The sequence below is a fragment of the Anopheles coluzzii genome, chromosome 3, assembly GCF_943734685.1.
Source record: "Anopheles coluzzii chromosome 3, AcolN3, whole genome shotgun sequence".
NCBI lineage: Eukaryota > Metazoa > Arthropoda > Insecta > Diptera > Culicidae > Anopheles > Anopheles coluzzii.
In genome coordinates, this window is record NC_064671.1 from 45,293,645 (window position 1) to 45,317,918 (window position 24,274).

General features: G+C 40.2%; 1 protein-coding gene and 1 long non-coding RNA gene across 10 annotated transcripts in view; one reads left to right on the top strand and one right to left on the bottom strand.

Annotated features, from left to right (window-relative positions):
• The window catches only part of LOC120955512 (ELAV-like protein 3), a 56,748-nt gene extending 41,455 nt beyond the window's left edge, over positions 1-15,293 (top strand). For 5 of the 8 annotated variants that reach the window (XM_040376444.2, XM_040376448.2, XM_040376445.2 and 2 more), the window contains 8 exons: positions 6,792-6,894; positions 10,220-11,080; positions 11,214-11,317; positions 11,393-11,546; positions 11,823-11,864; positions 12,016-12,244; positions 12,376-12,562; positions 12,781-15,293. In XM_040376444.2, coding sequence (XP_040232378.1) covers positions 10,906-11,080; positions 11,214-11,317; positions 11,393-11,546; positions 11,823-11,864; positions 12,016-12,244; positions 12,376-12,562; positions 12,781-12,942 — 1,053 coding nt within the window. In that variant the 5' untranslated portion in view covers positions 6,792-6,894; positions 10,220-10,905 and the 3' untranslated portion in view covers positions 12,943-15,293. The remainder of the gene's footprint in view (positions 1-6,791; positions 6,895-10,219; positions 11,081-11,213; positions 11,318-11,392; positions 11,547-11,822; positions 11,865-12,015; positions 12,245-12,375; positions 12,563-12,780) is intronic. The other 3 variants (XM_040376449.2, XM_040376450.2, XM_040376451.2) reach the window with 3 other exon arrangements.
• Positions 13,571-23,512, bottom strand: LOC120955514 (uncharacterized). Of its 2 annotated transcripts, none has more exons than XR_005751789.2 (2): positions 15,669-23,512; positions 13,571-15,573 (listed from the first exon to the last, which is right to left on the bottom strand). It is a non-coding gene; the product is annotated as an uncharacterized LOC120955514 (long non-coding RNA). The 2 variants fall into 2 exon arrangements; XR_007452638.1 differs by having other exon boundaries at positions 15,661-23,512.
• Positions 23,513-24,274: the final 762 nt, after the last annotated feature.

A 24,274-nucleotide genomic window follows, 5' to 3' on the forward strand; every position in this document is an offset into this window, starting at 1 on the left:
ACACGTGGTGAATATGTTTGCATATATATGTGTTTATCGTGTTGCTTGCTTATATCCTATGATAAAATGTGATGAATTGTGGGTACACTCTTATGCTTGCGAACGTTCCAGCAGCATGATATCACCGGGCAACTACCCTATGATTAAACGAAAAACGGTTCATTTTGCATTCGCACTCGTTTAGTAGGAGGCTCATTTCATGTTGGGTTTATTTTAAATTTGCGTTAAATTTTATTACGCCCACTGTTGAGTTATTTAGGCATTTAGTTTTTTAGTTATGTATGCAAACCATTCGATATTCCGATTGGTGTTTCTGTGAGTTCGGTAATAATGCAAGCTAAAGTTTTTGCTAAATTTGTTCAAACTTTCAATCCACTTGAACTATCATTTTGTATAATTCCGTCATGTTCATAACGGTCATGCAGTGTACACATCCATAGTAAAACTTACGATCGAATGTGAATTGGGTCCTCCGATCTAGTTGAATGTATTATCTTTCACTTCTTTCACATACACATAACCAATTCCGTGTAGTTACAGTTCAATCTACTACTTAATAAAATGAAATGCATCGCATCGTTTCCTCAAGAACCATGCCTACAACTACATTTATGAACATTTTGATGGAAGAAAAGCCCAAAGAATTTATATTCATTGTGCTGCTTTGTTAAAGCTAATTTCACACTCAAATGAACGAAACTATTATCACACTAATGCAGCCCTCGGCGACTGTTGGATGAGTATCGAATTTCATCCGTTTTGCAGCAAATGCATTTGTACGTCTGTGCAGCAGTCGTCCTGCTGCACTTCTACGGCTCTGTTCTCCATATTGCTATTGATCTGTTGAAGCTCCTCGTGCACTGTCGTTGTTCTTTGATGTCGTTAAATGATACAAGTTGCAGACCGTACGAACGCTAGACGTTGCTGCGTATGTCGGTATGTATGTGTATGTGTGATAGGCACTTAAATGATGGCAAAGAGGAGGCAATGGTGAATCCACCATAGTGTCATATCATGTTCTTACGACACAAACGATCGAAACTGTGCTCTCATGTCGAACATGCGTGGCTGTCGGAATAATGTCCGGTGTCATTTACGAAAAAGTACCCCTCGTTGTAGTTTGTTTGATATCCAGGTTTGTATAGTGTACGAAATTTGGTTTAATTTGGAAATATATCTTTCTCGATGGGAATTGAGACGGTTAAAGAGTTTTAACTATAATTGCTTCAGTTTCACTCTGATTTCCTCAAGATCTATTTTTGAGAATGAAATTTCCACATGTGAATATGTTCAGTTTTTATAGCCTTGTTTTACCAACACGAAACCGCCTCATATCGATCGCTAAGCATCCGACTTTCCTGGCATGTGTTTTTCATTTCCTTTTTTCTTATCTTTTAAATAACATTTTGATTTCCCGTTTTATCAAAGCAATTAACGCCAGCGTCAACATATGGCACTGCCGACGATAAGGCACGAAATTGTTTGACGCACATATTTTCTTGATAAACGAGAGATAAAGCGTGCGATCAGCGAGGATGTGGATACATACATTCATGCTCATGCTCCCGGGCATGGTCCAATAAAGGGAAATACATTTTTTCTTTATCAATGGATGGTGGTGCAGGCTATTAGGGTTCGGTTGCCTATTTTAGGTGTTTTTTGTTGAGAAATATTCATTGAACGGTAAAAAGATCTTTTGATTTGATTGCGTGTGTTTACGCGCATTGTAGAGGAGTTTTCGGCAAACATGGAAATGGTAATGATTTTAGTGATCAAATACTGGAATCTCTAAAAACTATAACAAGTTCAATAATGAATTTATTAGCGCTGTATGTGCATGCATGATAATGCAAAATATAAAATGCAAAATATAAATAATGTAGCAAAAAGCGTTTATAAAAAAACTCTCTTCTAGAGGTCAGTGTGGAAGGAAGGTTGTGCACTGATGGAAAATGTATCCGGGCAACAGTGGGAAATTCTAACATGCAAAAGGTTTTTGTATGTTTGCACTTGTTATGCAAATCATACCGTTAAAGTTTGGATTTAATTATTCGTAAATCTTCTGCTATCTGCAAATGTCTCTAGCCGCATGTTGTTTCCGTCCTTTGAAAACAGCAAATGTGTGTGTGTGTGTTTCGTAAGCAGCAGGTCCTTTCCGCGACATCTTTCGTGACATCGGCGGAAGTGATGTGTTGCCAAAGAATCACGCACTGCGCTAGAACATTCGTCGTACGCAGCAGCATCGTGGCTGAAATTTTGAATCTACCACATCGTGTTGTGTTACCCTGGAAGACTGGAAGAAGATGTAGAAGCGGCTGACGTAGAAGCCTCTCCGTCTCAGCGTGTGAATGAAGAGGACCGTTTTGCTGTGACGAAACGGCGGTTCGCTCATAAATCATTTCTCACCCTTTCACCTAGGCGCTTGATGCGCTTGATGATTGTCATGTAGCAATCCGAAATTAAGCAAACGATGGGAAGGAGGACGGGAGCAATGCGGGATGCTGTTGGAAGCTGTGAATTTGCTCTAATCAGCGTGGAAGCATTTTCCAACCGAGTGCGTCCCGACCGTTGTGAGCCTGATTCCGGCTCAAAATGTATAGCCGCTCTATACCCGCACGAGCAAAGTTTAGTGTTGTGTGGGGCTTGTGTATTAGTGCATTTTTCACCCATGGGAGTTTTTATTCACTCTTTCATTATATATTTTTTTGGTTTGGGATTCACGTGGTACTCTCGGGATAGCGAAAGGATAATGCATGCGACAACAGGAGTTGCGTGTTGCGTGATGCTAAGAACATTCAACTGATGTTTCAGAATCTTTCGAGCCGGTTCGAAATCTAACCGTTTGCTTCGGTTAAGGGTGCTTTATCTGCGGAATGAAAGTTTGTTATCGATCGTGCTATTCGTGTTCGAATATATTCCGTTTTATGGTCTTCTTGTCGTACCGTGCCGTCGCTTTGGGTTTGGCTCGTGAGCGCATTAACGCATTAGGGTGGAATTGGTTTTCCAGTGCGCTTTGTTTGCATTAGCAAACGAATGCAGGTACGCTTATGGGGAGAATGCTTCGAGCCTTTATCATGCGTGCATTAGAATCGATGGTGCGAGAGCAAACACATGCACCCACACATGCAAACACACGATAAATCCCTACAGGTATTCATTTGCATCTTGTGTTGGTGTTGTGCTGCTGCTTGCTCGAAAGGGGTAAATTTAACCGCAGCATGATAATGTATCGCTCTGTACGGAAAGTTTCTCTCCACGCTCCTCCCCCTCATTTGTCACTTATCAATAATTTATCATCGAAATCTCATCGTGCTTTATAACGAAAACCCCACTAAACCCTGGCACTCATTCCGGTCATTACCGACAAACGAAACATGCACCTTTGCTCGAGGTTCTCTTCATAGAATTTCGGGACCGTGTTGTGGGCGGTGGTTGAAGGGATTTGCATCCTTTTGCATAAACAATGACATCCTTCCATCCTTTTCTATTTCACACGTAGCTTTCCTTTCCCGCCCGTCGCACAAAACCCGCATTATTTCCCGGGGACTAGATCTATATTTGGACTTCGGCTCGATGCGGCTTTCGGAACAATATTTGAACACGCTGGCCAGAGAGAAAATATTTGGCACGGTGCTGTGCAATCAAACACGCCACAGCTTTGGAGGGCACTGCAAGCAAGGAAAGAGCATTCGTTCGGTTTGTGGCTTCCCAATTAGCAATCGGTTCAATGCTAATCTACAATATATCGATGCTTTCCAGCTGCAGCTCCGTGAAACCGAACCGATGTCGAGTGGTGTCTAGGTGTGAGAAATGGACAAAAATAGAAAGGAATTAAATTTGCACGGCTTAACGGTTACGATGCTCACCTCAGTTTTAATCTTATTTGGCGAGAGAAGGTAGTATTCGATTAAAAATTTCCTGTTGCTTTCCACTGTTGTTGGCCAGTAGGCAACCGGCAACAGGCGTTGTTATGTTTTTGGAGGAAAAGCACATCACAATTGTTGGCCAACGAGTGGAGGAGTGTCACAGCGAAGGGGTCTACCTTGGGTATAACTTTACTTACAACATGTCATGAAAAATGATGATCGGTGTGCTTATTTTGAAAGCAATAAAAAGAAATGCTTCGCGGCGTTAGGAGCAGAATCCAATTGCCCTGCCGTAACGCAATTCCGGTTTGCTTTATTTTATTTGCACCCTAAACGGACTTCAATTTGCTTACGTCGACTCTCTCTCTTTTGTTTCGCGTAGAGTTCACCTTAAACGTCGTTTCAAAAGGAAAGGAAAGCTTAGAGCTTTTTCCCTGTTTCCTGTTTGGCAGCCGGCTGTTTGCTTTTTTGCCTCGCGTTCATCATTCATTTTTATGCGATTCATTATGTGTAATGTGGGGTTTTGGAATTGGCACATTATTACCGGTGCCATTTGGAATGCGAATTTAAGGTACACGCGTAGTTGCTTGCTGTCTGGGTATGAAATTGTATATAAAAACGCGCTTATTTTGGGAGTTTAGGTGCCCCGGGAATTAAAATCGTTAAGGTACGTTTGGTGACAGAAGAAAGTGTGTGCGGTTGTGTAAGGGTCATGGCGTTATGGTCGGGAGTTGAGCAATAAAAATATTGGGCTGAAAAGAAAGCATAACAGCCCAGCTGGTCCAGTGCCGCAGCATACGCATCAGCAAGAGTAACAATCAAATGTCTAATTTACGTAAAAATGTGATTGCAATGGGTTCCACAGAACAGTGTACGTAACGTAGGTAACCAACAAGTCCTTTTATTTAGCAGTAAAAATGTCACCTAAAGTTGTTTTAATTACTCCTTCATAATTGTCAAAAAGTTCGGAAGCTGTCAAATTTCAAACTCGGTAGTATGCATGATGTATGCATTGATGTTGTAACAAGCATCGCGTCGTACAGCTTTTCCCTTCTAACAACTATTGTCAACCGAAAGCTCCAGTCGCTGTGAAATGGGCCCATGATTAATGGAACTGTCACCGAACGAAAAGTAGTTGAGGTAGACACCGGGAGCAATAGATCAATCGTTTGACGGATGCATCGGATGCACCGACCTATTCTGACGTTTGGGGTCGCGAGTGATAAAACGATCCATTTGCTCCACTTCTGTCCCGTACAGACGTGTACCGGTTGCGACACATATTTTCACGCGCACAATAGCACCCTGCACTTTATAGGACGTCCACCAACCAGCGGCAGCAACCGTTGAACCTCCTAGGTTCTGCCCTGCCAGGCAATGCTGATTTGTGATGCTATTTTTCAAAAGCAAATACCCTCATCTATCACCGAATCGAGTAATGCTGGCATTCCTGCCTTCTGACTAGTGCCTGAATGACGCGCGCTTCTGTGTGCCATGCCGTCGTCGGTCGAAAAGAAGCCTGTCGTGCCATACTGATGGCATCCGGTTTGGTGCAGTGTGTGCGGTCTTGCAAATTGATTGCATCCATCCGTAGTTGGCTGCAGTGGGAAGAATAGCACGTGCCAAAAGCAAAGGGTTTTGTACAATATATGGTGTACTACCCCAAGGAAGAGGTTAGGGCTCCAATTTGGGATTGGGATTCATTCTTGCAGCAGCTGTTTTGGATGAAAAGAGCATTATGATTTCCATGGGTGGTGAGTGTTGAAGAAGCGAGCACTGATGGGTATAGTTTGTAATTGTTATACAAAGTTGGCTTGGGGACACACCATTATTCCAGAAGCAAATCATACCATCGTGATGTATACTGAAGCCAATCGTAAATGTGGCTTTTTAGAATTATGACCAAATCTCTGCAAGATTTATTGACCATTACTTGACGTTTCATCGCAACATTACTAAACATCATGCTGCAGAATGGTGTGAATGTATGATGTACAATGTGTCGGTTATTGTAGCGAATTTTCCATAAAATTCAAAGCGTGTCGTATTTGTCATGACAGTTTGATTTTTATGGAACTCTGAGAAAGTATAATTCGTTTTAAAATGTATCTAATACCCGTTTATGGTTAAATTAGAGACCTTAGAACAGTAAACATATAACAGCGAATGAAACATGCAAATCTAAAACTTTCACCAAAACTGGTCACCCGTCCGTTCTACTACAATATACTACTACTATACTGGACGGAACAATGATCATTCGTACGTCTGATGTTTGTATGTTTTCCGCAAATCTTCGCTTGAGTGCGCTTCAAGTTTTCACAATAAATTGAATTAATCCTTCTTTGTAGCGGTTATTTATAGCGTAGCTGCAAAATGACTACGTTTTAATTTGTTGTACGGGAAACAAAAGACGAATACATAATGAAACAAATTGGAAGTTTTTTTTTGTCTGCGACTAGGGTTTGTTAAGCTTGTGCTTTTCGCTTGCAAGTTTTGTTTCAAGTTTTATCTTCGACTTCGTTTGTTTAGACGAGAGAAATATTGAAGCAAAGTTCATTAGGACCGTTCTTCTAATGAATGTGAACGCAATTTGACGGCTAAACTCTCTTCACAAGATGAATGAAGAATGCAGTTGCTAAGAATTTGTTCACCGAAGATTATTTGCATTGGTACGCTTTCATTTTATGCTTGAGCGATTTAGTAAACGCATCGAAACAAATGCGGGTAAATTGTGTTTTTGCTGCCAGCTCCATTGCTTGTTTTATCAGACAGAATTTGAATGGTTTGTTGCGTTAATAACAATTCGTTTGCTTGTGTTTCGTTCGTAGCATTTTATGAATTAAAAATAATTATATCATTCAACTTACAACAAAATTGATTGAATGACCTAATGAAATACCTGTGTTGTTTTTTTCTTTGCAGATTAACAACAACTGAATAAATCTTCCATTTACGAGATTTTTCTAGTCAAAAAGGAAATGAGTTATAGCTAATCTTCGTCTAATACTATACATAAAAACGGGTGGTAAGTATTCTTGTATAAAACATCACTTTGTTTTTAGAAAGCTCCTTGAAATGTGTAAGCTTTTAGGTTGATAGTCAAGCTGCTCTGTTCGATAGCTCTTTAAACTTTTACACCAGCTTGTTTGCCTTCATTTCGTTAGTCTCTTTTTTTTGTTAGTGTGAGAGTTCGTTCGCGAGTTTTTCATCAAATAATCAATTGTTGTGGAACGTAATTTGTTCCAGGTGAACGATATTCAAATGTTTTCGTAACCACGAACAGTCTGTACTTGATACTCCGAAAGGAAAAAGCCGTTCACCCTTATTCCGGGAGCGCTTTTAATGTTCCGTTCACTGAACCAAAACCAAAAGCTTGATCGTTTGTGATTTGGTATGCTTTGAAATGATGTTATGTGTGAAAAGAAAGCGAATAAACTGAATAAATTAAAGGTATTATTGTCTGCTTGAACAACAAAACTACAGCAATGGCTTTTTATTTCATGTATAGTATGCTTTTCAAAAAACAGTTTATATTCTCTCTGAATTGACATTTCATTGCTCTATACAACACAATAATCTGTTTGTGTGCATAGTGTCAATTGGCTTCTAAACGTAAAGCAATCAACTGAAAAACCAATATCTCATAATATGGATCTTCTTCGAGCTGAAAGTTCACCTGGAAAGGTATATTGACCCAAAGTTAATGCGATCTGCTATGTCGCTAGTTTAGTTTTCTTGTGATTTTCATCCTAGCCTACCACCTGTGATAGAAAAGATTTCCAATAGCAACTTTTCTTTCACCTTTCATGGCGTTTTTAATCCAATAAGCCGATTTTTGCAGTCAGTCGAATGTGTGTATTTTTTGTATATCTATCGTTGTGTGCTGCAGATTCTTACCGTGGTAACCGTAACCCGCAGGACACCGAAAATCCAGACCTGACAGAAACTGGAAAAAATCAAGTGAAGAAAAGTGAATCTTATGTGTGAACATCCCACACCAGTTTGCTTGCCCGCTAGAAAAGGATGCTCCGGTGAATTACCAACTTTGATTGCTGATATTAAGAATTATTTGTTTGAGTGTCAGTAACATGTTCCCGGTTATGTTTTCTGGTTTGAAGATAATTGGAGAAGCAGAGGTGGATTAATTTTGTTATTGTAATAAAGATGATGGAGACTCTTTGCCCGATGGTGGAGACGCATGGTCTGTTATGTTTAAAAGTAACATATTGATGCAGGAAGTTTAAGTTATCAATAATCGTTATTAAGCAACATTTTTGGATGAAATTGAAAAATAAATGTTAATTAAAAAAAACATCATTAATATTCGTATAACAAAGGCTTTACTTGCTATACTGTTCAGGTCATCAGTTAAGTGTATATTTTCGGCTGGTGAAAATGAATTTTGTATTCAAAGCACAATGAAACACACACGGGCTTCAATGTTTATAAATGTGAAAAGGAAATTAAATTTTGCACATCTATTGTAAGCAAAACCCATGGGGAAATGATGTGAAGAAGAATCTATTTTCGAAGAAAATTGGGTATTTCTCATTATACTCCACAATGTAGGGGAACTGGGGTTAGTTTCGACATCTTAAGGTTTTCCTCTGATTGCAATACTTTTGCCAATGTAAACTTACTAGTAGACATCGAAAAAGCTTTTTTGGTGTATTATGTACCATCTTACGAGAAACTACGGTTTCTGGATTGATTTTGATAACATTTTGATAAAAATAAAAAAGTGTGTTTTTTGTTGCGTCACGACTGCAGTGCGGGTAAGTTCGACACCATGATGGGGTAAAATCGACACCTTGGGGGTGATTTCGACACATTGGTTTTAGCGTTCAAAATAGCAAACTCTGATGGCCTGTAGTTTTCATTGAAGTTCAACAAAGTATTTCGTACCAATTTTACGAAAAATTTACACAAAACAGTATTGAAATATACGAAAAAAATGAAGATACAAGCAAGAACAAAAATTTCATTTCAAATAGCATCGGACCAGACTCCATATAGTAGAAGCTGCGGCGATAGCATCTGGTTTACGGAATAATTGGTTAAAATTCCTTTAAAAAAATAACCTGGCCATCTTCCAGTAATCTTTTTCTTTTTTTATAAAATCGAAGGGTGTTCAATTTTATTTTTCTCTGCCAACTCGAAAGCCAAAAGGTGAACATCGGTCAATGTGATTCCAAACCAGCGACTATTTTTTTCTTCAGTTAAGCCTACCCGACCTAAAGTAAGCCTAAAATACGGTCAAAGCCATAACAATATTAATTTTCATAAGCCTAAACCATATACAAAGTACATGTTTTGAGTCCGAGTTTGGCAAACGTTCTGTGAGAGAATAATAGCTAAATTCCATAATTATAACTTCCTAGGTTTGTTGACATCTTGAATTTAAAAGCTTCTACGGTATTTTTAATTGCGTGTTTGTTCAGCTTGATTATTACGTTTGTCGTACATCGTTAAGGGACATCTGTATAAAATACAGGCACTTTCAAATTACGATATAAACAAAGTTAACATGCTACAAATAAGCATTACACTACTACCAAGTGGGGTGTCGAATTTACCCCCATTGGCCGCACAAGTTTTAGTGACATTTTATATTATATAGATTAATGTAAAAATTACGCCTTGTGATACAGAACTAATCAATAGTATTTATAAAACAATACTATTAACATGGAAACTATAATTTTCCTTAAGTCCCAGAAGTAAAAACTTACATCGGCTGTCAATCAGAACCACCATGTGTTTATTTTGTTGTTTTTTGACAATTGACAGGTTTCTGATCAGTGAAATGTGACTCAAATATTCGAAACAGTTGACATAAATAATATGTATAAGTTTTTTGTCTTCAAAAAGTTCTATAAATACAAAAACGGCAAGGTGTTGAACTTACCCGCAGTGTCGAACCAACCCCGACTTCCCTTAGGTGATTGTTTGCATTCTCGGAACGAACGATTGTTATCATTGGTGATGTCGTTAACGACACATGTCTTGAGTTTTGTTTCGTGTCTATAGGAAATGGAAGTTTCTTCCGCGTTTTTGCTTGCCTAGCCTGACAAAGTGGGAGATTTTTTTTTCTCTTTTTGTTTGTTTCATTTGTTTAGAGGCACACTTAAGGAATTTAAAAGTTTAATGGCTTACTTTAATAAATACAAATTTTTAATGGTAGTTAGCTTTAATCGATTTAAATGTTGAATGGTAGTTAACTGTAATAAATTTAAATGTTTAAAGATTCGAATGCTTTCACATCGACACATTTATTAATCTTAATTTTCTGTTTTTTACATTTTTCTCTGCCCTTCTTTTCTATCTACAAACACAACGGTACGGTCTAGAAATAAAACCAACATATTTGTTCGCTGCACATCCGATATAGATGCATTAAGTTAATGCACATCACTAAACGGTGTGTAACGAGCCGCAAAGTGAACGTTTAAAAACGGTCCGTGTGTACCTTTTGCAGGAAGTAAATTGTACAAGCTTTAGCGCTTGCTTTAAGGCGCATCGGAAAAAACGCTTTTCCGGGTGTTCATCCGGAATATCATCAGTATTAATAGTGTTACTATACAGTACGCAAGGCTGAAGCCAACGACGACGAAAACGACGACGAAGGCGAAACACTGAAAATACGACATCCAATAAATTTGCTGTCTTAACGTGTGTAAGAACGTATCGGGCGGGGGGTGCTTACTGGAGCTGCTGCTTAGGAAGTGAAGAAGCGTAACGCCTCCACCGAAAAGGGAAGCGAAAGTACGAGCGCGGTCGGTTACAATCATTTACGGACGCCGCACAACGGTTGACACTTCCATTAAAAGCATCGTCGATAGACGAAAAGCTATCCACTTTGCCCAAACCGAACCGCGTGTCACAAAAGCGGACCATCGACCGGCAACGACAGAACCAGCTTTGGTTTGCGACCGGCAGTACCGGCAGCAGAGAAGGGAAGCAACAAAGGCGACAACTGTAACACACACATCCACACCGCCGCCCATCGTCTGGTTCATCGTCGCTTAACTGTGTCATGATGACGAACGGAATCGCTGATGCGCAACAAAATGGCGGTGGCCAGGAAGACTCAAAGACCAATCTTATCGTCAATTATTTACCACAGCAGATGACCCAGGAGGAGATACGGTCGCTTTTCTCCAGCATCGGGGAGGTGGAAAGCTGCAAGCTGATTCGTGACAAAGTGACCGGTAAGTGAGGGATGTGGGTCGCCGGGGTGCGTTTGCATTGTTACATGGACCAAGTCTGAGCCCGGTTGTGTTACACGACACGCACACACTCACACATACATTCATTTATTCGATGGCTGCTACTTGCTTACAGGGCAAAGCCTTGGGTACGGATTCGTCAACTACCAGCGAGCTGAGGATGCGAGCAAAGCGATCAACACACTGAACGGCCTAAGATTGCAGAACAAGCAAATAAAGGTAATATTTAAAGAGAAGTATTCGTTTTTTGCTACCGAATACTTAACGCCTGTTTTTGTTCGATTCCACCACCAGGTATCGTTTGCTCGCCCGAGCTCGGAAGCAATCAAGGGTGCGAACCTGTACGTGTCTGGTTTGCCGAAGAACATGCTGCAGGCGGACCTGGAGGCACTGTTTAGCCCTTACGGGCGCATCATCACGTCTCGCATCCTGTGCGACAATATTACAGGTAACAAGGGTGGAGTTTTTGGAAGCAAAGTAAGGGTCAGTTGGGGTAAAATTGTTGTTTTCATTTGTTTCATTCAATGATTTATTTTGGTTGATTCATTCTTTTCATACCATCATATAAGTACTTTTTGGACTTTTTGGTTTAGATTTTATAACTTTTATGTGTGTTATTTTGTATAGCTTCTTGTTAACTTTTCTTTTACACTTTTGTTACTATTTAATTTTAATTTCATTTTCTTTTGTTTTTTTTTCTTTATTTTTTGTTTGTTTCATAAAGCGCGACAGTACAGCACTCCAGCTGCTGGTGAAAACGGTAATGGTATGTATTTTATAATTTTAATTTTCATAGTTCCTTTCAGTCTTTTAAAACGGAAGGGAAATAACAAATAAAATTATAGCATGTTTACGAAAAAAATATGTTAAACATCTTATTTTTAATTGATTTATTATTTCTTCGTTTTTTCTCATAGGCCTTTCCAAAGGAGTCGGTTTTATACGTTTCGATCAGCGCATGGAGGCGGAAAAGGCTATCAAGGAGTTGAACGGTACTGTACCGAAAGGGTCAACCGAACCGATCACCGTCAAGTTTGCCAACAACCCAAGCAGCACGAAAACCGTACCACCGCTAGCAGCCTATTTAGGCCCACAAGCAGCTCGCCGTTTTCCGGGCCCGATCCATCATCCGACCGGACGATTTAGGTAGAGCTCTGACAGCCACAGACCAGCTTCTTATATATTGTATTTGTATTTACATTAACACCATGTTTTGTGTTGTTTCATTATTTCGTTCGTCCAATGCATTGTGCTGGGTTCGGGTTGCGCTTCTAAAGCAGTGCCATTCCAAACTATCGATACTCGCCACTGGCAGGAGATTTACTGGCGAACTCGATGATTCCTACCAATGCCATCGCGAACGGATCCGGTTGGTGTATTTTCGTCTACAACCTCGCACCGGAAACGGAAGAGAACGTACTGTGGCAGCTGTTCGGTCCGTTCGGTGCCGTCCAATCCGTTAAGGTTAGTAAAAGATGCGGTTTTGACAGGTTGATAGATTTACTATCCATTGCGCCGAGGCAGTAAAACGTAGATTGAACTAAAAGCAGCTTTATTATGTATGAATCTTGAAGCGAAACGTTTCTTATAGCTTTAATGTATTGCTTAAAGTTAGTGTTCAGCTATTGTGTGTGCGAAATGTTTGTTTTTTAATATTTATTTTGCTTCTTTTTTCTTTCCAGGTCATTAAGGATCTGCAAACGAACAAATGCAAAGGCTTCGGATTCGTGACGATGACCAATTATGATGAAGCGGTCGTCGCGATTCAATCACTGAACGGTTACACGCTCGGTAACCGGGTACTGCAGGTCAGCTTCAAGACAAACAAGTCGAAAAATGCGTAAAATCAAGCCAACCTGCCACCGGAGCTGTTGGCCCACTGGTTGGCTCAGCTTTCGATCGTAACCGCGGCCCGCAACAACGTCGGTGGTGAGATGCAAGAGGATGCACGTCGCCGTCGACCGGCGGACGAACTCCGACGGCAGCGGCAGGAGGATCCTATGGGACTTTCGCGGCGACGTCAACGGTCACGCGGTGGTGGTGGTGACCGGGAGTTCGGAATGCTGGACCAGCGGCGCGCCCTCGACGGATGGATGAGCGAACTTAATGAGCTGCTGAAGATACGTCCAATCCGATAAGCGGTGGTCGCGTTTACTTTATTTATTAATGCCCATCATTTACGCATTTTTCATTTGCTGCGAGGTTGGCGTGATGATTGAGAAAAAGGGCTGCTAGGGCAACAATCTGGTGGCATCAGTTGAGCAAAACAGACAAAGGAAACAACAAACCAAAAAAGGGGGAAACAAACGCAAAGATAAGGCTCATAGTGGAATAGAATATTGAATCAGAAAGGAAGCGTAAAGAAAAGGGAAATACGTGAAAAGATACACCATGATTCTACAAGTTTGTGTAATATCTCTAGCGAAGAAGTTGTACGGTGTTAGTTATCATTTGCACATTAATTTCTCCATCAAAAAAAAAACCGCCGGTTTTGGGTGAAGGCGAAAATGGAAAATAGGGAAATTGCGGGGAAAAATGTGCAATAATAGCTATAACCTTCGTTTCGACAGCCATTTAGTCAGGCTGCTGAGTGGAGGAGAAGGACAAACGTAATGCAAACCGGAACCGTAATAATAATTAATGCTGCTGCTAGTGATACTGTCGTAAGCGGAAGTGCGTCATAATGACCATCCCTAAACATCGCCTATGTTCAGGTCAGACTTTCGATCTGACTTTTGAGCGGAGGTTTGAGCTCGCTCTACCCCCTACGAGACTCGCTAATAAGGAGAAGCATAAAAGGAATGGAGGAAGAGTAACTGTAACTTGTTCGTAACACATCTATGGAAGGCAAAACATTTTTAGAAGAATTTTACACAAGGTTTTACACACGAGTAAACGAAACACGAAGGATTCACGGTAGTGAAGGAAAGGGAAAGAAAAAAAAAGAAACGGTGGGAAAATTGAATGTACAACAGGAAGGACGAATGGGATGTGTGCGCGTTGAAAAGATACAGGGGACAGAAAGAGGAAATGCAGCAGTAACATCGAACGGGGGCTTCCCCAGGACATGGGATTGCTAGTCAAAAGGGTAATCGATAATGATGATGATGATGATGATGTCACTCGCCGTTTTTTGCACCATGAAGAAACAAAGCTGTGTGAAAGCAGTTGTTCACTTAAGCTTCCATTTCCTCCCCTTCTTCTCTGAGAGTTTGGCGGTTCTGCGTTCGGCCAGCAACCGAGAAGCTGATGGTTGTTTAGACACATTTAATTAACTTATTTATATTCATTTGTGCGTGTTTGCGTTCGTTCGGTTTTTGTTCGTTTTTAAGCATCACCAGAGTGGCAGTTCGCGCCGATGACTGGTATCGTTAAGTTAAAAAGTGCTTTTGATTTTTATATTCTTCGTTCCTTATTCCTTATTTGAAGTAGTGTTTTGCCACAAATTTAAAAGTACACACACACACACACACACACACACACACACATCCTATTGAATGTTATTTAATACACATACATTTCAATTTATTGTCACTTGTTCCATGATGTTTGCGGTTTAGTTTTGCCATTTGTTTGGTGTTATTTTTTGCATACACGAATAGAGAGATGAAGTGCACGACTCGAGATTTCCTTCAGTCTCAGATAATGTTTAGAAATGTTTACTTTTTTCTTCCTTTCCCCGGTAAAGGTGAAACGGATGCTAAGGTGCTAGTCGCAAACTTGCAAATTGAACGTATGGCGTGTATGTACATCAATGTGCTAGAGAATGTCCAATGTTAGTTTTGCTAGATAATACACTATTGCTTTTGTTTTCGTTTCTTTTTCTAATTAATTTTATTTTAATCAATACTTTGCCGAATACTTTGCCGAATGCTTGGTGTGTTTCTGTGTTCAAGATAGCTTAAACAGAATTTGTTAAAGAAATCCACACGCAATTTAATTTAATGTCATAGTTTAATTTTAATCGCACGCGTTTGAGTTCGTTTGTATAATTTTGAATCGATTATTTAAGCGAAATTGTATCGAAATTGAGTTGCTTCACAAGAGTTGTTGGTGCGTAAAAAATGTTTCGATGTAAAACAATCAGGAGTGGAGACAGAAAAAACTACGTGACACGTGAACCGTGCGCAAAACAATGTAAAGTGAAAGGAAAGAAAGTACCAAATATGGAAACAAGATTGTATTCAAAATATTATTTATTTAGAATTGTGTATTATTTGTTTATTTTTGTATTTATTCTTTTTATATTCTTTCTATATTGTTTTCTGTACGGCTTCCTCCCTACAACTTGTGCGTTTTAAATAACAACAACACAGTGTGTGTACGGTTGAACCTACTACGTTGCCCCATGAAGTAGTCACGTTCCGGCCCGCAACCACCTTCAACAGCGTACCGCTGCGTACGCGAAGCGAACGCAAACTATTTGGGACCACATTGACCAGTCGTAGCGAAGCGTAGTAGCGATCGAGGAGAAACTACAAAAAAAAAAAAACAAAATGAGATGCAACTTTTTAGAATCGTTTAAAACGATGGTAATTCTCAACTCTCTTTCGCTCTCTTACACACTCACACACTATACGAACAGTAGCATAACTTCAATGCACGACTGCTCGCTTGTTTCCAATTCCGCCCAAACAAAACAAACAAATGCATGTAGTTTATCTATATACAACACCATTGCTGTGGAGAACGTTACCACACACACACAAGCAGACGGTTTTGATACTCGATGCCCTTAGAATGGGAGCGTAAAATCGGTAGAAACTTTTTTGTGCGTTCCTGCTTGTGAAGGAACGTTGCTAGACGCATCAGCTGCTGTGCACAGTGTTGAAAGTATATAATAATTGTTTTAATGTTTGCGTTTGTGTTCGAGTTCTGCCAATCGACTCATTCCAGTACTTGTTTGGATGCACTTGTTTTTGATAGGTTATTCCACTATCTACAGAGTGGTGATAACGCAGAAGATTTTGGCTTTTCGAATATGGAAACCACTCAATTTGAGTAATCTTTCGATATTCGATTGATAGCAGTAAACCTTACAACAACAACAAAAACTGGCCAATTTGTGTCGACACCTTTCCCATGAAATGAGAAACCCTTTAGTTACTAACAAGTAAACACAATGATATGCTCAATCAATGGCAATGGAGTAAACAAATTCAGGTTGTGCTAGTCGATACGATTTGAGAGGAATCAAGGCGAAGGCGTTCATTGATAAAAAAAGAACGCACAATACAAGGTAAACCAATAACGATGGAGGTAACGAAGCACTAACCTAGAGCGAACAGTACACAGTGTGTTACATGGTGAACCAACAAAGTTCCCTAACCTGATCCAACTGACGATGAAAAACACAAGCAAACGTAAGCACGATAAAAGCACAGGAACAAACCCCGAGTACGAGAGTCTACGATATTTATATATCTATACATCTACTATAGTGAACACGCCTGTACAAGTAAGTAAGCAAATTATATTTATAGCTCCCATCGACCGATCGTGCGATCTTTCAAGCGAAAAGCACGGAGATGGTGGAGCAACTTGGACACCACAAAGAAAGAAACCGTGCGGAAAAATGCAACTAGAACAGCAACAGAAACAACAACATCAATAACAAGAACAGCAAAAACAAGGAAGGATGGTCATGGAGTGGGAAAGGAAAATACAATAATAGGAGAAAGCATTCAAGGCATTAAACCTTATTAGTCCAATAGTAACATATATACATATATTTCAATATTTACATTCTCAGATAGGAAAATTAACTTATAATCGATTAAGTAATGCCACAAGCAAGCAAACGTTACGATTCCGTAGCCGTCACCGCCACCGCCGGGCCAAAGTGCAATAGTTAGGCGAGAGATCGAGAGAGAAAGAGGGAACGGTTGCACTATTCTATGCAGCCGATGTTCTTGAGATATTGATTGTCCATCTTTAACATATTCACTGCATTAATTTGATGTTGTTTAAATGCTATATACGTATAGTTCTATATCGCAGATTTTACCGTAACAGTTACATTAATCGGTCAAATCACACACAAACCCACAGGCATCACACACTACTATCAATGAAATTGTTCGTTGGACCGCTAGATCTATCAATCTAAAAACTTCCATAAAGATGCCGGAAGATAGCGATTGGAAAGTATAAACAAAAGAGAAACAGAAACAGAAACTAAACCAAATTAACAAACAAAAAACAAACGATAACGAACCACATCAGTATTATTGTAGTAGAATGTAGCTCTGCTTTCTTCTCCTATTTATGGTGCAGAATGAATAGCGGATGTGGAACATCCATCCTACAGTACTTCCCCCAGCAGAACCGATACAGGCGATAGTTGCGTCAGCATAGGCAGCAAAAGGGTCACCTAATTTAGCGTTTAATGGAGAATGAAAGTTAGAATTGTAGCTATAAATGTTTATATTATTCAAACTATTTAATTATGTGTCCGCTATTCTTATCAATACCTCTCTTTGTAATCACTAACGTTCGATTAATCAAACCTACTCTCTTGATCTTATTTACTTGTGAAGAGCTCCTGTTGCAAATTTATTGATAAAAAGAAGAAAACCAAACCAAAAAAAACTACAAAACAAGACAAACGGTCAAGAACAAATGGAAATACTCAATGCATGTCATTACGTTGTACCAGATCACATGAAATGTAATGAAAAGCGATATGTTGTTTTTTGCCAAACAAAAAAAGAAGAAACCAAAACGATCATACTTTATGGTATCGTGTTTAAAATTATTTATATTGTACTTCTGCACATTTAGGTACTACTTTCTCTTTCAATGGCCGTTGAGAGGCAGCAAACAAGAGGGGTTATGGGGATACACACACCCTGCCACAGAGCGCACTGCAATACGGAACGAGAGCAATGAGATAGGAACACTGAACCCTATATAGATAAATAAAAAAAAAAACAAAAAAAAAAACAAAAAGTACCCACACGACCAATCAGACTTTGTGTGTGAATGCGTGTGGGTAAAATTTTCAAGCTAATCTATTTTACATGTTTAGCAAACGTTTTGCTAGTATCGTATATATATATATATATATATTGATAGGAAATGTTTAATAAGGCTAACATTTGAAGATGAAACTATTACAACCCGGGGCAGCCAACCGATTGGATGTGTGTGCGGACGGTGAAAAATCAAACCCAAGTATCGATAGCTGTCGATAGAAAAAATAAAAATAAAACAACATGTGATCCCACCAATGTAAAACCAAGAAAAAGTATTTGCAACCGTGTAAGAAGAACAACAAACCTACATACAAATAAATAAAACAAACAAACAAAACAAACAAGCTAACAATCTATAAGAAAGTATTATGAATGTATAGCAGAACGTAATTAACATCATTTTAGTAGAAAAAGCAGAAGAGAAGTAATAAACAAAGAAACGAAACTGAAGCAAACACTCCCCCAGCGAATCCTAGTGAGGAAGCGACTGAATTGAACCATAAAATACTGATCACGCTCTAAGCACTTAGGTAACTACGAACGAACACAGCAGCTACCAAATACCAACCACGCTGTTATGCCAAAATCAACGAACAATGGCAGCAGGAAGCAAAAGCATAAACAAAGAAAACGGGAAAGTAGAAACAAACAACACGTCAAACGTGTTGCTAGTGAACGAAAAGCTGAAGTGAAAGGAAAGAAAGGAAAAATCAAGGGGCAATAAAAGGAAACTGCTATTGAAGGAGGAAGGAGCAGATAAAGTATTAAAAAAGGAGATAAAAAAATGAACAAAAATGTTAACATTTTTGATATTAACTTGTAAGCAGAGTTAGAAAATAATAAAAACAAAATAAACAAAACAAAAACAACCAATTTACCATTTACACGTTGGAAGAAAAGATAAAAAAAGACACAAAAAAAGTTTATGTGTAATTACGTGTGTAAGCAAAATTGGGAGATTTTTAACGGAAACAAATTTAGGAAAATAACACCCGCGAATCGAAATAATCCTAAAAGGATAGAATTGATAGAAGAACGAAAAACAAATAAAAACCCAGTCGCTAGTAGGTGTGGAGAAAATGGATTAGACAAAATTTAAACAAAAAACAGAAAAACAAACACGTAACCAAACTAAACGTGAGAAAAACTTTAGCGAATTGAATCGAGCGCGAACGGAGAAGAAAGTTGTTAAAGCAAATACACCTGGTGCAATTTATTGACTGCATTTATGTCATTACACTTTCCAAGTTTAGTAATTTTTGGTGTGTAGTATGAATTAAACGAATATGAATCACATGGCTCCTAGTTACCAAGCTGAAAATACACGAGCAAGCACAAGTTAGTAAGTAAATGAACTTATAACGTTTATATCAGATTATCTTCTACTTGCACCCTTCCCCTCCCCTTATCGCCGTGTCAATGTTTTTACTGCATTCGTTCCGTGTTTTTTGGCAAATTAGGTTAATAGTACTAAACTACCCACCACTACCACCCGTCCCGGCCCTTTTCTAGTCCATGAGTCGGGGGTCGGGGAGAAATAATACGAACCATTCCACTAGTTCGATTAAAAGAAGAAAAAAACAACCAATCACAGTCACAGTCCGTTCGGTCAGTAATGCTTAGCAAAATAAAAGAGGAAACCCTTTCAGCACCCTTGTGCAGAACAAAACAAGCAATAGCAATCAAGCTGTCAACAAAGAAGAAAAGCAAAGAGAGGTGGTTATCAGTGGGCAGAAGGCAGATGAAACACCCTCACTCGGGACCCCACACAATCCCAACAGTAAGCAATAAAAATATCACAAAAAAGCAACAGAGGGAAGCTGAGGGTGTGGCGGTATATACGATGTGTAAGCATTTTAATCTAATTATTATCGAAAATCAGCAGTATAAGTAAGTGTACGTGTTCAGTGACGTGACGCCGTTAAACTAGTCTCAAGCTGCAGCAGTAGAAGCAGCAGCAGTAGAGAATATATAGTTTTTATCCAAGAGCGTTGCGTACGCTGCATTAATTTAATCTTAATCTAAAAAAAAAAGATTGTAATTGATTTATTTATATTGAAGAATAACATCAGCAAAGTAAACGACAACAAGTAAAAAGAGAAAACAGCTAGCTTTAGTTAATCACTAGCCCGTAAGACATATCGTAAAGTATTATAAATTCTCGTATTATTGTCCCCGTTTATCGAAAACTTGAACATGTTTGCAGCATATTGATGTCTGGCTAAAACTGTCTTCTACATTATCACGTTTAAACTCAACAAAAACACACTCAGCAATCAGCAATAGCAAAACAAAGAGATCGAAAGGGAAAGTGGAAAAAGGAAAAGGAAAGAGGATAAAAGGAAAGCAAGAAAGTAAAAAGAAGAAAGAAATAGGAGAGTTGAGGAGAGCAATAAAGAACATCAGCAAGATAAAGCAAGAAGATAGAACCAAACCAAAACGTAAGAAAAAACAACGACAACAAAGACAAACAAACAAAACTTTAAACAAGCAAGAGAAATCGATTATAATAAACAAAAATCTTTATATGTCTCTACGGAATGTCCCTGCATTCGGGTAGATTTGGATATTGTGATGAGCAGAATGGAGAAGAAATAAGGGTCTCTCTCGGATTGTTAAAAAAAAACCGAGCAACAACACATGAACACAAACCGATACACAAATACACACCAAAAGGATACACACACATATACTTTATTGAATTTAAATAAAGCAGAAAAAGCAAGACATGATGTTTCTTTATGTGTTTTAATCTGAAAGATAAGAACAATAATTTTGCTGTGTTTTTTCAATTCTTGTTTTACAGTGGAACGTCGATTATCCGGGCAGCTCGGGACCGGGCGTTTGCCGGTTTATCGATACACCGGTTTTGCACGGATAATGGTCCAAGACCAAGCTGATGGTGGCAACATCAGCGGACCTACCAATAAATAATCCGAATCTACGTAGGCGTGATGTACAGATAGGTGAACGCAATTTTAAAGTCGACCCAGAATTCACCTATCTTGGGTCAAAGGTCAGCAACGACAACAGTATGGAAGTTGAGTTGCGCGCAAGGATGCTGGCTGCCAACCGGTCATTCTACAGCCTAAAAAAGCAGTTCACTTCAAAGAACCTGTCGCGACGGACGAAGCTGGGACTATATAGTACCTATATAGTACCAGTACTCACATACGCCTCTGAGACATGGACACTGTCCAAATCTAACGAAGCCCTCTTAGCCGCGTTCGAGAGGAAGATGCTCAAAAGGATACTTGGCCCCGTATGTGTGGAAGGACAATGGAGGAGCCGCTATAATGACGAGCTATACGAGATGTACGGCGACCTCACTGTCGTACAGCGTATCAAGCTCGCCAGGCTCCGGTGGGCTGGCCATGTTGTACGCATGGAAACGGACGACCCAGCCCGTAAAGTCTTTTTAGGCCGTCCACAAGGACAGAGGAGGCGTGGTAGGCCCAAATTGAGGTGGCAAGATGGCGTGGAGGCGTCCGCCATTAAGGCCGGGATAACGGACTGGCAGACGAAGGCGCGAGACCGTGAGCGGTTTCGGACACTCCTGAGGCAGGCCAAGACCGCAAAGCGGTTGTAGCGCCGGATAAGCTGAAGCTAAGCTGAATGGTCCAAGAAATGTCAAATTCATATAAAAATTAAATAATCCACAAGTTTTATGATTAATTCACCTTGAATCAATCGATAAATCGTTAGTAGAATATTTTTTTAATCAATAACTATAGGTTTAACAACTGTTCATGAACAAAAATAAATTTCGAAAACACCACTAGACACTACAGAGCTGCACAAAAATTTGGTTGAGCATTTGCCCATCGCTGCAAATGTTCGCTGTACGTTTGAACAGCTGTCACATTTATGCGCACAGTTAAGCCGCCCGCCGGTTAATCCGCCCCCGGATAATCGACGTTCTACTATATTTTAATGTTTAAACCAATGTTTATTCAAAAATAAAACGAGTCAATTATGCCTCTCTCTGTCTTGTTGGCATACTTACTATAGAGCACGTCGATGTGACATGGCCCGGTCAACAATTATTCTCCAGGATACTCGGTCCCTGGCTGCAGCCTCCTATCATCCGTTTGCATCGATCTCCGACAGGTTTCGCTTCACCTGGTCCAGCCATCGAGTTCGCTGTGCACCCCTGCGCCTTATGCCGAACTGGGGAACGCTGTCGAACACCTTCTTGATGGGGCATGAGTCCGGCATCCTCATGACATGCCCTAGCCATCGTATCCTGCCAGCCTTCGCCATCGTCAGGATGCTCGCCGTACAGCTCAGCAAGTACGTGGTTCATCTTTCTCCTCCACGCTCCATGCTCGAACACACCGCGAAAGATGGTCCGGAGGATGCGTCGATCAAACACACCCAGAGCGTTTGCATCCTCCGCTCGAATGGTCCGTGTCCATAGAGGACCACTGGGCAAATCAATGTACAATATATCTCACATTTCGTGCGGGCTCGAAGTTTTCTGGATCTCAGCAGTCGGTGAAGCCAATAGTATGCCCAATTCCCCTGAACAATGCGTCTCCGGATTTCGCTGCTGATGTCGTTGTCCGAAGTAACGACCGTCCTGAGATAGCAAAACTCCTTTACTACCTCGAGATTGTCGCGCTCAACTAATACACTGCTTCCCAGATGGTCTGAGTCACCGGCAAGCAGGTACTTCGTCTTCGTCGCCTTGATAATCAATCCAATTCTTTCTGCTTCTCGTTTGAGTTGGGTGTACGTCTCACACATCTTCGCTGTTGTCCTGCCGATAATGTTGATGTCTTCTGCGAAGTCAAGAAATTGGAGAGACCGGCAGAGGATCGTGCCACGAACATCGTTGTCTAGCCTCGCACTTCGAATGACACCTTCCAGAGCGATTTTGAAGAGCAGACAGGAGAGTCCGTCACCTTTCATTTGGCCCCTGTGAGATTCGAACAATTCCGACATCAAGTTCGACACCCTCATCTTGCACTGCACCACGTTCATGATGACCTCTAACAGTCGGATCAACTTCTTAGGGAAGTGGTACCGCTGCATGATGCTCCATAGCTTCTTCCGGTCTATAGTGTCGTAGGCCGCCTAGAAGTCGATGAACAGGTGGTGCGTTGGGATCTGGCGCTCTCGGCACTTCTGCAGGATCTGCCGTAGAGTGAAAATTTGGTCGGTGGTGGATTTGCCTCCAACAAACCAACTTAGCTGCCAAAAAAAATTGAAGCAAGGGGCGCAAGTCTGCCGAACAGGATCTAGGACAGGATCTTGTAGACGGCATTTAGGACTGTGATGGCTCGGAAATTCGAGCAATCCAGCCTGTCGCCATTTTTGTAGACTGGGTGAATAACACCCAGGTTCCAATCCCCTGGTAGTTCTTCCTGCTCCCAGACTTTCACGTGAGCCCCTTGGCCCCGTGGCCTTATACCTGCCACCAGTTACGGCATGGTAGGTCGCGGGGCCATGGGATTTCTCAACGCTCATTTTCTCAAGCACTCATAATTGCTTTTGAGAAACCTACGTTCTCAACGTTTGTCAAATTGGCACAAAATCGGTTTGAGAATCTTTGAGAAAGTTGACGATCCAGCGATTGGCTAACTGAAATATTATTCGTTTATCGGTAATCACTTTGGAAAATGTATGAACTATTTATAATTGAAAAAGTTAAAAAAACATGTGATCAAAACTTATTTTCTATTTAAAGCTCCAAATAAAGCTTGAGTTGCTTTATCAGTTTCATCAAATGTGTCAAAATCAAATGTGATTATTTTGTTTCGTGAAGTGCCTCATAAAGATGGCTAAATTAATGCACCTATCCGTGGACGCTGTGACGCATATAATTTTTCAATTAATGGTTACCTTTTTTCATGGGCTTACCACACCTTGTGACCTAGGATTATCCTTGTGGACGGCCTAAGAAGAGTGTACGGGTCGAGTCGTTAGGTGCCATGCTCAGTTATCAATACAAAGTATCTTGGTGAACCTAATAGTAACCCGCACACAACGGCTCCAGAGCCGGCTCCGGACTAACGATTCAATGGAGACGGTATAGTATGATAGCATAAAAAAACAAATGTATCTTCTCGCGATGGTAAAACTTATCACCCGATGCGATTGCAGATTGACGGCACGTCATGCATTGTATAGCATTCGTTGGTCCTCACGTTAAAATGAATTTATCTGGAACCGATCGGTGTCGGCTCCGGTTTCG